At 36.2% G+C, this 13,602-nt stretch overlaps 1 protein-coding gene across 1 annotated transcript in view; it reads right to left on the bottom strand.

The window, feature by feature from the left end:
• LOC144433552 (prestin-like) overlaps window positions 1-12,918 on the bottom strand; it is a 29,772-nt gene extending 16,854 nt beyond the window's left edge. The window contains exon 1 of the mRNA XM_078121874.1: window positions 12,732-12,918. Coding sequence (XP_077978000.1) covers window positions 12,732-12,918 — 187 coding nt within the window. The remainder of the gene's footprint in view (window positions 1-12,731) is intronic.
• Window positions 12,919-13,602: the final 684 nt, after the last annotated feature.

Raw genomic sequence — 13,602 nt, 5'->3', positions numbered from 1 at the left:
TTTAGTATTATCACTACCCTCAACTCAAACTTTATAAACTTAGATAGAGGAGAGCAATTTAGATATATACTACAATCAAAACATAAGGATATTATAACCGCTCTCTACATATACCTGGATGATACATGTAGTCAATAGACACACACTAGAACTACTGTATATTTTAATATTTATATTTCATAGATCATTATTAACTTTATTTTGTTTAAATACCAAATTAGAAATGTAAAATTTTCTAAACAGCTAAAATAAAGTGTTATCTTATCTTATCTTACATGGCAAAACTGAGAACCTAAACATTTATCAATAGCTTAGACTGGTTCAAGCCTTCAACTTAAATTGTAACTGTACACAGCCTCTGAACTCATAATAGTATTTTTAGTCAGTTTTATAAATTAATTGATCGGTTAATAGATTGAGTGAGTGAGTGAGTGAGTGAGTGAGTGAGTGAGTGAGTGAGTGAGTGAGTGAGTGAGTGAGTGAGTGAGTGAGTGAGTGAGTGAGTGAGTGAGTGAGTGAGTGAGTGAGTGAGTGAGTGAGTGAGTGAGTGAGTGAGTGAGTGAGTGAGTGAGTGAATGATAGATTGAATGAGGACAAAATCTTTCTGACATGTTTGCTTGGTAGCAAGTGACATGGTTGGTAGGTGTCATGTAAGGAGAACCACATATCCTAATCTACCACCTAATATGGAACTTTCCAGACATAGGACCCCCTACTGTACGATATATTCTCCTAAAAGCTATTCCTGGTGCTGTATACATATAAAAATAGATTATGGGTTTCACTCTAAAACAATTTGAAATATCAGTTTACATGTAGTACTAGCCTGTTTACAGTGTTGTGCATAAACAGGCTACTGCACAGTAAGGTACTAACACTTAAAAGTCCTGAGAGTGTGCATGCTGACACTTTAGCTTGAGGCTATGGGCCTGACCTAATTAGCATTAGTACATTGTATACAGTATAGAATAGCTAACTAAATATACACATACAGACTCAGACAGCTAAGATATTAAGGTTTAAGTATGGGGTAGGATCAACTCGTCCCAATTTCAACTCGTCCCATTTCAACTCGCCCCATTTTCAACTCGCCCAAATTTCAACTCGCCCCATTTTCAACTCTCCCCAACTCTTCACATTACAATTTACTTGTGCATATATGAAACTCAAAGCTAGTAGTACTCAGTTTGGAGGGTCTATGGAATATTGTATTCCACTAAATGAAGTACCACTTGTGCTGTAAACAGGATATACAGTATGTACTACAATACTTCCGTTATTCAAACCAGTTGCGTTAACTCAGGAGAGGAGACGCGTCTCCAAAACCTACAGTACGCAAAAGTCGTAAGCGTGTCAGTCACAAATATTCTCCCTGGTTATTATCATTATTATTTGCATTGTAAACATTAAGTCATAATGCGAAAAGTGATATTTCATGACTGGGAAAAAGTTGTAAACACCGTTGTCTATCTGTGCTAGTATTAGTGCTAGATCTAGCAAACACCTTGCCAAAACCCACATGCATACGACCACCACTTTCTGCTATGAAATGCTATATTTGCTATGCTTCGACTGGCCACGTACATAAAATCATGTAATTTTTTTGGTCCTTGTACTTCGAGTCCATGTATTGTTTAGATAACCATTTACTAGTGTTGTTGGGACGAGTTGAAAATGGGGTGAGTTGAATTTGGGGCGAGTTAAAAATAGGGTGAGTTTAAATTGGGGAAAGTTGAAAATGGGGCAAGTTTAAATTGGGGCAAGTTAAAAATAGAGCGAGTTTAAATTGGGGAGAGTTGAAAATAGCGCGAGTTTAAATTGGGGAGAGTTGAAAATGGGGTAAGTTTAAATTGGGGCGTGTTGAAAATGGGGTGAGTTGAAATTGGGGAGAGTTGAAATGGGAGGAGTTGAAATTGGGACGAAGTGAATCGCAATCTAAGTATGGTGTAGTGAAAATTCTTCCATATGGCTTTCTCTCCAAATTGCACTAATAATACTAATTAACAAAATATTTCTTTCACAGCTCTCATCATAATAAGTGAAACATCAAACCACCAGTATTGCACACATTGAGTCCAATGAGCGATTATGTATTGTTAGGTAATATTTTTTCTGTCAATGTCAGCTTGGAGCTAGCTATATACAGTCACACTCAGGATATGTAGAAAAGATAGATTTCCATGCAATATACCATGCAGATGATTTGTGTAAAATTGTTACATTACACGTTATTCCAATAAAATATGGAATTTTCTTTTTATCACCACTCAGCCCCCCAACCCCCCAACCCCCCACACCTCCCATCCCCAAGAGAAGATAAATCAGTCATTGATCGTCAATCAAAACTCCAAGTTATATGTAAGTTGGACACATACCATCTGCAGAAGGAACATCAATAATCTCCCATAGTGGAAACCGCAAAAAAAAAGTCCACTTGATACAATCCCGACTTAGAGGAAATATGCAAATTTGACCTTTCCAGAAGATTTTGTTTGTGTTCTTCAGTATTGTATGTAACATATGGGCACCACCAGCACTAGTAAAGATACTCAATGAAACACGGCGTTTCTAAAATTTCACGCATTGGACGTAGAAAACTCTTACATACCTTGGTAACTGGCGAGCAGTTGGCCCGACGCAGTACAGTCATCGACTGGGTGATTTTCAAAACGTGACATCCTTCATATTTGACAGTTCTCCAAATCGATCCACCCAATAGGGAGGGTACTGGACTAGTAGGGACACTGTTGACACAAAGTTGACAGTCACACGACATATTGAGTTCATACCAAATTATCGATCATCACCCTTCTTGACAGGGTGTACAATCACGTGAGAGGAAATAACGTTAGGTTAAAGTACATCGTATTTGTCGTCCTTTTCAACATATTGCAGGGCTATGACAGCACAATTACTTTTAGCCATTTTCAACATAGCTGGAGGAGTGCCGGGGGGTGCGCTTTGGGACTTTGCGTTCTAACACCCCTCCCCCTCCCACGGCCCCCTCCCACGGCCCCCTCTCCCTCGAACGATGAACGAAAAGCTCTCTCACGACATGACAAAGTACGAACATTCAGACACGCCGTCAAAGTTGTGTACAGTGTATCAGTAATAGTCCATGGGTGTATGAATAAAAACAAACAGTTTGACACGGAGTCGGCATGATCTATGACTGACAATGCAGGCATGCATGCATGCACACATAAATAATGACACCTGATTGCTAGCTCTGCTAGCTCTAGGAATTTCACTTCTAAAGTTGTCTAGTAATATATCTGACTGTTTTCTCGAAATCCTGCTCTCAAGGAAAATGACCTCTCTCTTTAAAAACTTACCAACTGTTTCATGTGGCAACGGCGCTTGCAATGGGTAAAAACTATGTTAATAATAAACCAGCTGATAGTGTGACCTCAATGACCAAGTCTGTAAGGTACGCCGTGACGGGGCGCCCTCAATATAACGTTCCGTGCTCGACGTTTAGTGTCGGTTACCCAGCCTATTGTCGTTGAGGGCTACTGGCTGCAGTATGCAGTACCGTAGCCTGCGGGGGGGGGGGGGGGGCAATGGGGCAGCTGCCCCCCCCCCCACCCACCCCGAGATTTTGGAAAAAAGAAAGGAAAAAAAGCTATTTTTTGAATACATAGCGATGCTATTAAAATCGTTATTTATGTGACGATTCCTAGCATGCGCGATTTCAATGGATAGTTCACTAAAGTGACTGTAAACTGACTCATGGCTAATATGTATCTTATATCGCTATTGTACGCTGGCTTAACTTTGAATTAAAATGTGTCCAGTTAAACATTTTGCAGCAAATAAAAAAAAATTTGCGCGGGAAAGTACAAAAGAAGTGCGCACATGCACTGTGCATTTTCTGCGAGTAACAGTAGTCTTGAAAGTCTCCTTCATTTGAAGATAGCAAGTCGCAATTATAATGTCAGCGAGTGAAACTCAAAAAAAAGACGTAAAAAGTCGTTCAACGTGTGGTTGCCTGCTATGCTGCATGCAATGACTCGTGACTCCGAAGATGCGCTCGATCTCATTTACATCTTGTTCCTTGTATTAAAACATTTCATGCTGATAAAACGGCAGATCTCTTTTTGGAATATTTGGTGGCCCTGAAAAACTATTAAACTAGGTACGCAGTTTAAGATCCATTATTTGAAGATCTTTCTTTCAATAATTGTGTTCGACGTTGTTTTTTGTTAAAATGTTGTTTGATATAATTATCTCATTGCACACTGACACAGGCGTTATTCCGCAATTCATTTTGAAGCGACAATTTGCTATGGAAAGAATGGCCCTGAATTTGTAAACAGAGCAGTACCTTCGACACCAAAATCCAAAATTTAATAATTTCCATTATAATGATAATGACAAGGAGAATTCACTGAGTTCACCTTGGGTTCCGACATAAACGTGGCCATAACAGTTTTGGGAGTTGGGTAAAGAAAATGATTATCCATTTTTTTTTACTTTGAATATGACATCTTTTCGGCAACTACTTTGAAAGATACGACATTAGGTGATGGGCAATATATCCTCATGTGGGCTTTTTTTTCATAATTAAGCATATTTCTTTATATTTTCTGAATAGTATAGGTAACAATAAACATTTGAGTCTATAGCAAATGATATATTATCTTATACAGTGGTTTACTTGGCTCTGATATTGCATACAAGTATGAATTGAGATTAAATATCCAATGTGCACTAAAAAGAATTGAACAAAACTTTACGACCATTGAGCCATCAAAAGTCTGAAAGTCTTGAAATGTTTTGCTCTTTATTCAGGATTTTTTGGAACGAAATTAAACTTCAGAAGTCATTTACCATGTGCACATCCGCATAATATCTTTCAGCTTTGCCACAACAAAATACACTTCCAGATGATATGTAAGACATAGCATAATTGTTTCAATTCTGGTATTTATTATGTCTATGGTTTGATATTTTATGCCTCTAAATGGCCTCCTACACTGTCTTATTTTCATTTTTTTTTCACCTTTGGAGTTGTCTCCTTCCAATGCATCATATGATTTTATATCTCCACTGTGGTGTAGGTGACAGAAGCCTGAGAAGGGGTGGCTAAAATAATGCTTGAGTTTCAATTGGCGGGGCTTAACATTTTTCGAGAAGAGAGGGTGCGAGGAACTACACCATTTGTTTAACCGTAAATTGTGTACATTTCCTAACTGTAGCTATGCAGATAAATTGCATGAGATAGTATCAAGATGACTGAATAAGTTCTATCTAAACTTGACCTGAAATATTTTGCTATCATTATATATGGTTTGTTTTATCCTTGTCAAGCATTGTGAAAAAATGAAATCGACCTACTTACCCAATGTGATGGGTTAGGTTACCTGTTGACAAGCATTTTTTATTTTTTCTGACCTTGCATATATTTAATTGCATATGCTAAAATATACATTATGTAAATTACATGCAAATTTATGTAAATTTGCGTTTTCTAAATTTTAAATGCATGATTGCACCAAGACAAAGTTCTGTCCCCCCTTGGCAATTTTGTCAGGCTATGGCCCTGATGTGTACACTTTTATCTCAGTATTATCACTCATCTAGCCTGGCAAGGGGTGAGACAGTGTGTACTTTATCTTAATCTAGTCTAGCAAGGGTGAGATGGACTAATCCTGCTATCCTGTGAAGTTGTCGGGCATAAGTACAATAGACACTGGTGGAAAGATATACAACGCAGCTCCGCCTTGTTTATCTTTCCACCAGTGTCTATTGTATACGTCATTCCTGTAGTCCTTTCCTGGCTCTATCTCGTGGGAATAAATACGAATGGAAACTGTGACAATAGTATAATAATGCTTTATTGAATTCTATAAAAATGTATCACCTTTCAAAAAATATAACAGTTGAAACATTTTCATATTAATAAACATACATGTATACTAGTATATAATGTACACATATAAACTCGGTATACGTAAAATGTCAAAACTGGAATAAACAGTGCTCAATACATATGTAGAGTTGTGTAAAAAACACAGTATCAAGCAACATTCACAAGAACAGTTGTTTCATGCTGTTGCAATCATCACACTGATCACTCTGTGTGTGTGTGTGTATATATACACACACATTCATTCTTCTTTCGCCAAGTAGAGTGCTTGATCACCTTGGAGAGCTATCATACATAAAAATGAAAGAAGACGAGTCTGATATTACATTGTGGATTTAATACACTACGGACCGTTTCACCAGAAGGATCGTCAGGTGTAAAAGTGTGGTTTAATAGTAGTCGTTGGCTAATACATTCTGCTTTATGTACATAACTTATGTGTGTTCACTGACACAGAATACATATGTGTGTATATATATTCATAAAAGTTATTAAAAAATTGGGTTGCCATGGAAACCAGGCAAAAATATTTACAAAAGGAAATACATTGGGAAATTACTAAAAGAAGTTTTATTTTACAAATAATTATTTGTACAAAAAATCTCCATACATGCGAGATGATCATGTTTCACATCATATGACGTAATCTACTCAAATGTTGCTCAGTTACCATGGTAGCAAGTATAGTGTAGTAATAATACACTGCTAAAACCACTTTGGTTTGTTTGGCACAAAATTAACATTTATTCAAAGGTAATATAGTGCTCATTCAAAGTACACCAGGAGCAATTATGGACAATGCAATGGAGAAAAATATAAAAAATTGCCGTATTGCCACAATTTACCATTCAACACACAAGTTTTAAAAGTAATGTACAGTTTTTGCCTTATGAAAATAGAGTGTAAAGGCTTGCAATCAAAGTAAAGTATAACTGTTATTAGAGGAAAGTAAATTGTAACTCTTCCCCTCATCAAAATAAAGCATGACTTTTACCAATCAAAGTAAAGTATAAGTGTTCACCAATCAAAAAAAAATGTAACTGTTCTCCAATCAAACTAAAGTAAAACAGTTACTGTCCCCCTATCAAAGTAAAGTACAACTGTACCCCAATCAAATTACAGAGTAACTGTTCCTCAATCAAAGTAAAATGTAACTGTTCCAAAAGCAAAGTAAAGTGCAACTGTTCCCTGGTTAGTCTAGTTCCTATACAGAATCGTTACTATTTACATCTCCACTCACAGTATAGTCAAAGTTGTTACACTACAAGTCCTGAGATGCACGAACTGCAATTTAATGTAATTTAAAATACATACACATCCACCCAAACAGTCATTGACATCATACCTTTATTTTTAATGAATCACAAAATTCTAACCAATAACACAGCCCTCATAAAGATAGTGGTTATTGGGGCAGTTATGTAATGATATATTTGTCAGCTCTGGGTGCTACTTATACACTGTTCATCACTATAGCAGCTGGGGTTCACTGATGGGATGAACAACCTTTTGTGCGGATTGAGGGACTTTGACCAGATGTGGTTTAGTGTGAAACCAAGTTGGCATCCAGACTATTCCCTGTCAGAGTAAAGTGAGACTATTCCCCTAGCAAAATAAAAGTAAAGAAACATTTCTAATCAAAATAAGGGTTAACCTTTCCTCAATCAAAGTAATGTGTTCCTCAAAGTAAAGTGCAACTGTTCCCCAATCAAAGAAAAGTGTAACTGTTCCCCAATCAAAGAAAAGTGTAACTGTTCCCCAATCAAAGTAAAGTGTAACTGTTCCCCAATCAAAGTAAAGTGCAACTATTCCCCAATCAATGTAAAGTGTAACTGTTCCCCAATCAAAGTAAAGTGTAACTGTTCGCCAAAGAAAAGTGTAGCTGTTCCTCAATCAAAGTAAAGTGTAACTGTTCCCCAATCAAAGTATAGTGTAACTGTTCCCCAATCAAAGTAAAGTGTAACTGTTCCCCAATCAATGTAAAGTGTAACTGTTTGCCAATCAAAGTAAAGTGCAACTGTTCCTCAATCAAAGTAAAGTGCAACTGTTCCCCAATCAAAGTAAAGTGCAACTATTCCCCAATCAATGTAAAGTGTAACTGTTCCCCAATCAAAGTAAAGTGTAACTGTTCGCCAAAGAAAAGTGTAGCTGTTCCTCAATCAAAGTAAAGTGTAACTGTTCCCCAATCAAAGTATAGTGTAACTGTTCCCCAATCAAAGTAAAGTGTAACTGTTCCCCAATCAAAGTAAAGTGTAACTGTTCCCCAATCAAAGTAAAATTGTAACTGTTCCCCAATCAAAGTAAAGTGTAACTGTTCCCCAATCAAAGTAGTGTAACTGTTCCCCAATCAAAGTATAGTGTAACTGTTCCCCAATCAAAGTAAAGTGTAACTGTTCCCCAATCAAAGTAAAGTGTAACTGTTCCCCAATCAAAGTAAAGTGTAACTCTTTGCCAATCAAAGTAAAGTGTAACTGTTTACCAATCAAAGAAAAGTGTAACTGTTCCCCAATCAAAGAAAAGTGTAACTGTTCCCCAATCAAAGTAAAGTGTAACTGTTCCCCAATCAACGTATAGTGTAACTGTTCCCCAATCAAAGTAAAGTGTAACTGTTCCCCAATCAAAGTAAAGTGTAACTGTTCCCCAATCAAAGTAAAATGTAACTGTTCCCCAATCAAAGTAAAATTGTAACTGTTCCCCAATCAAAGTAAAGTGTAACTGTTCCCCAATCAAAGTAAAGTGTAACTGTTTGCCAATCAAAGTAAAAGTGTAGCTGTTCCCCAATCAAAGTAAAAGTGTAGCTGTTCCCCATTAAAAGTAAAGTGTAACTGTTTGCCAATCAAAGTAAAAGTGTAGCTGTTCCCCAATCAAAGTAAAATTGTAACTGTTCCCCATTAAAAGTAAAGTGTAACTGTTCCCCAATCAAAGTAAAGTGTAACTGTTCCTCAATCAAAGTAAAGTGCAAATGTTCCTCAACCAAAGTAAAGTGTAACTGTTTGCCAATCAAAGTAAAGTGCAACTGTTCCTCAATCAAAGTAAAGTGCAACTGTTCCCCAATCAAAGTAAAGTGCAACTATTCCCCAATCAACGTAAAGTGTAACTGTTCCCCAATCAAAGTAAAGTGTAACTGTTCGCCAAAGAAAAGTGTAGCTGTTCCTCAATCAAAGTAAAGTGCAAATGTTCCTCAATCAAAGTAAAGTGTAACTGTTCCCCAATCAAAGTAAAGTGTAACTGTTCCCCAATCAAAGAAAAGTGTAACTGTTCCCCAATCAAAGCATAGTGTAACTGTTCCCCAATCAAAGTAAAGTGTAACTGTTCCCCAATCAAAGTAAAGTGTAACTGTTCCCCAATCAAAGTAAAGTGTAACTGTTTACCAATCAAAGAAAAGTGTAACTGTTCCCCAATCAAAGAAAAGTGTAACTGTTCCCCAATCAAAGTAAAGTGTAACTGTTTACCAATCAAAGTATAGTGTAACTGTTCCCCAATCAAAGTAAAGTGTAACTGTTCCCCAATCAAAGTAAAGTGTAACTGTTCCCCAATCAAAGTAAAATTGTAACTGTTCCCCAATCAAAGTAAAGTGTAACTGTTCCCCAATCAAAGTAAAGTGTAACTGTTTGCCAATCAAAGTAAAAGTGTAGCTGTTCCCCAATCAAAGTAAAGTGTAACTGTTCCCCAATCAAAATAAAGTGTAGCTGTTCCCCAATCAAAGTAAAAGTGTAACTCTTCGTCAAAGTAAAGTGTAACTGTTCCTCAAAGAAAAGTGTAATTGTTCGTCAAAGTAAAGTGCAACTATTCCCCAATCAACGTAAAGTGCAACTATTCCCCAATCAAAGTAAAGTGTAACTGTTCCTCAAAGTAAAGTCTAACTATTCCCCAATCAACGTAAAGTGTAACTGTTCCTCAACCAAAGTATAGTGTAACTGTTCCTCAATCAAAGTGAAGTGTAACTGTTCCCATTCAAAGTAAAGTGTAACTGTTCTTCAATCAAAGTAAAGTGTAACTGTTCTTCAATCAAAGTGTAACTGTTCCCCAATCAAAGTGTAACTGTTCCTTAATTAAAGTAAAGTGTAACTGTTCCCCAATTATGATCAAAGTAAAGTGTAACTGTTCCCCAATCAAAGTAAAGTGTAACTGTTCCCCAATCAAAGTAAAGTGTAACTGTTCCTCAATTAAAGTAAAGTGTAACTGTTCCCCAATCATGATCAAAGTAAAGTGTAACTGTTCCCCATTCAAAGTAAAGTGTATCTATTCCCAATGAAAGTAAAGTGTAACTGTTCCTCAATCAAAGTAAAGTGTAACTGTTCCCCATTAAAAGTAAAGTGTAACTATTCCCAATGAAAGTAAAATATAACTGTTCCTCAATCAAAGTAAAGTGTAACTGTTCCTCAATCAAAGTAAAGTGTAACTGTTCCTCAATCAAAGTGAAGTGTAACTGTTCCCCAATCAAAGTCTAACTGTTCCTCAATCAAAGTAAAGTGTAACTGTTCCCATTCAAAGTAAAGTGTATCTATTCCCAATGAAAGTAAAGTGTAACTGTTCCTCAAAGTAAAGTGCAACTGTTATTCAATCAAAGTAAAGTGTAACTGTTCCCCAATCAAAGTGTAACTGTTCCTTAATCAAAGTAAAGTGTAACTGTTCCCCAATCATGATCAAAGTAAAGTGTAACTGTTCCTCAATCAAAGTAAAATGTAGTCATCTCCTTATAAAAATATACATGTAGTTGTATCGTTATTGACCCTCGCCTCATGAAAGTAGTACAAGTATTTCCTCAGAAAAGTCAAGTATAGCTGTTCCCCTACTCAATGTATAACTGTCCCCAATAAAAGATGTATAGAGGTGGTATAACAATTCCGGTACCCATATGGATTCTAATCTATATCAAAGCTTTCGATACAATTAAAAATAACATGATACAAAACGTATACTAGCATTAATTATATCCAAAAAATCATCATTATATTAAAAATGGAAGAACAAGTTGTATTTTCTCTTTGCGTAAGCTTAACAATCACTCAAAGATGGTTTGTGTTAGTCTTTAGAGATAGGATTAACATTATGGTTAATTTGCTAGTTTGGTTAATGGTGAAGGGTTAGGGTTAGGTGCCTAGACTAGAGGTGACCAAAGCATACGCAAAGAGACTGAGCAACAGAGTCTACCAAATAAATACACTGAAGATTTGTATGGGTTAGGTATTCTTCAATTGTAATGGTATGATAATAATGAATTTCAAATTCTCGATAATTATGACTAGTAATTCTAATTCAAATTTTATGTGCAAATGCTCAGCAAGTATTCTCCATAATCAAACAAGTGAGAAGACATTTTTTTAGTTTAGAACATAACAAGATGGCACTAATTAAGTACACTGTAACATTGTATCACAATTGCTGGCCTGGAATTAATTTTATGTCACTTGATATAATAGCAGAGTTTAAAGTTGCATGTGCTATATCATTATTATTGTTGCTGGGGTTTACATACCTTAGAATAATACTAAACAGCGCACTTGGAATCCAGACCGAGCATGCTCAGATGCAAAGGCCTGTGGGATAATGTGTGGTTATCGTAATACCTAATCTGGAGCTACCAATAAAATAAACCTTCCATAAAGGTCAGGGTGACTATGAATTGATTATTTGTGGTTACAAACAATGTAACAGTATTGTTTACAATACTAATTTCTTTAGCATTTATTATCCCATTCCCATGATGCAACATTCAACATGGCGGGTTTGCAAGTTCCCTATTTAATCTCGCTTCTTTTGACTCCCAACATCAATTAGTTAACATATTGCTAGGAGTGTGGTGGTTATGTTTCCCTTGTCCCCTCTTTGTAATATAGCCATTAATGTGCACTTCAAATCTCATTGGACACCCCAATAAATACACAAATCTCGTCAGCCATTTTAGGGTGCAAGTTAACGTTTCACATTTTTCCACTAAATTTGCACTCATCCTTCACTGAACAGGTTTTCATCTTTATTATACCAAATGGATTATCAGTCTAGTAGTACCAGACATTCCAACTAAGCTGTGTCTAGGGTTAACTTTAAGTTGTTATGTTACCTTATCAACATCTATGGTACAGTCACTTTGTCTTTAACAAGTTCCCCAAAGTTGACACCCTAGTAACACCTAAACAAATGCATCAACTTTAGAAGTAGGTCCAGTGATTTCAAGCTTTAAGTTATTCACAAACACATGTAGGCACTACACAACTTTATGAGTGTATGCAGGTCCCTCGTCTTCTGGTCAATTCAATGTAAAAGACAGTGGCCATAGCAGGGGATTAGGGCTTTGCTAAATAACCCCAAGAATAATCTAGAGACAGATTGTTCTTGTTTAAGGATACAGTAATCTTCAAAATTTATAAAATTTCTCAGAATTTACAATCAATAATTCCTCAACACCCACGTTTCCCATGGCATCATATACCAGGTATTAACCCGTCAAATCTTCTAGCTAGTATGGCTTTTAAAAGAGATCTCAAATATTCAAACCCAGGAACTGTATGTAATCAGTTTTCATTCTTCTTTTTGTCAAATACACTCTACATGTCAATGGAAACAGTTTAATTATTTCTTTCAATGGCTGAATTGTTTACTAATTATTGTTGATATTGTATTTGATATTTGACAAAACAATCGTGAATAGGTTATGGATTTGTTGACAAATAATAAATACATGCTTCACATGACAGTTGATAATGTGAGCAATAGTCTTGTTCATTTTACAACTTCTGTTTCTCATAAAGACCACCTCTATGCTATAGGTAACTCATTTAATACATGTCGTTGTTGGCGCAAATGCTGCATAGTTCTTCCAAATGACTTGGAGATGTTACAGACTATTAATTCTTACCATGACAAGCTGACCAACCCTGATAGTAACTGTAGACTTCTTCCTCTTCCTGTACAACATTAATACTGTGGTAGATTGCAAAGAGTGTTCTTGGTGATGTAACTGGTAGTCTTAACTTCTTCCTCTTTCTGCACAATTTTTCATCTTGTGGTGGATTGCGACAAGTGTTCTTGATATAATGGTGCATTGTAGTCTCAACTCCTTCCTGTAAAATATTTACTCTGCTGTGGTCTGTGACATGTTCTTGGTGATGGATCCAAGTCTATGATTGTATTTCTGCAGCAACTGTAGCTAATATTGGGCATACATGTAGTTCACAATTGAGGTGCCTCTGGTCAGTGGAATGCTGATGCCTACAATTCAACAATCATTAACACCTATATATCAGTGAATGCAAAAATAATGTGTTCAGGACATTTCATGAGCAGAAGGGCAGTAGACACCAATTCTGGCAGCTGTGTGCCATTGAGGATGCATAACAAAATGGTAATGGCAACCTCATGTATGCATTTTTATTTTGATGGCTTGTTGGTCATTGACAGCTCATTTTATTTTATTTTATTTACTATCTGACAATAATCAAAATCAACTGTGGTAGAGAGCATAACAGATGTTTCTAATAGAAATAATGTGTGTTGATCACGAAAAACTAGACAAATATTAGCACAGGTTTTGAAACTAAGAAAGATCAGCTCTAAATACCTTTTCATATAGTTTGCAGCATATTTGAATCCTGGCAGGTGTCTATTGCACATTCTGATTTTGTTGAGTTATCTGAGTAGAAAGAGAGAGACTTACAGGTAAGCCATGTCATAGTCATGCTAAAACAATAAATTGATTCTAATCAATACATTGATTATCTCCAGATTAT

This window comes from Glandiceps talaboti, chromosome 1, assembly GCF_964340395.1.
Source record: "Glandiceps talaboti chromosome 1, keGlaTala1.1, whole genome shotgun sequence".
Lineage (NCBI taxonomy): Eukaryota > Metazoa > Hemichordata > Enteropneusta > Spengelidae > Glandiceps > Glandiceps talaboti.
Note: the sequence above shows the minus strand (reverse complement) of the source record. Positions and strands in the feature narration are given on the sequence as shown.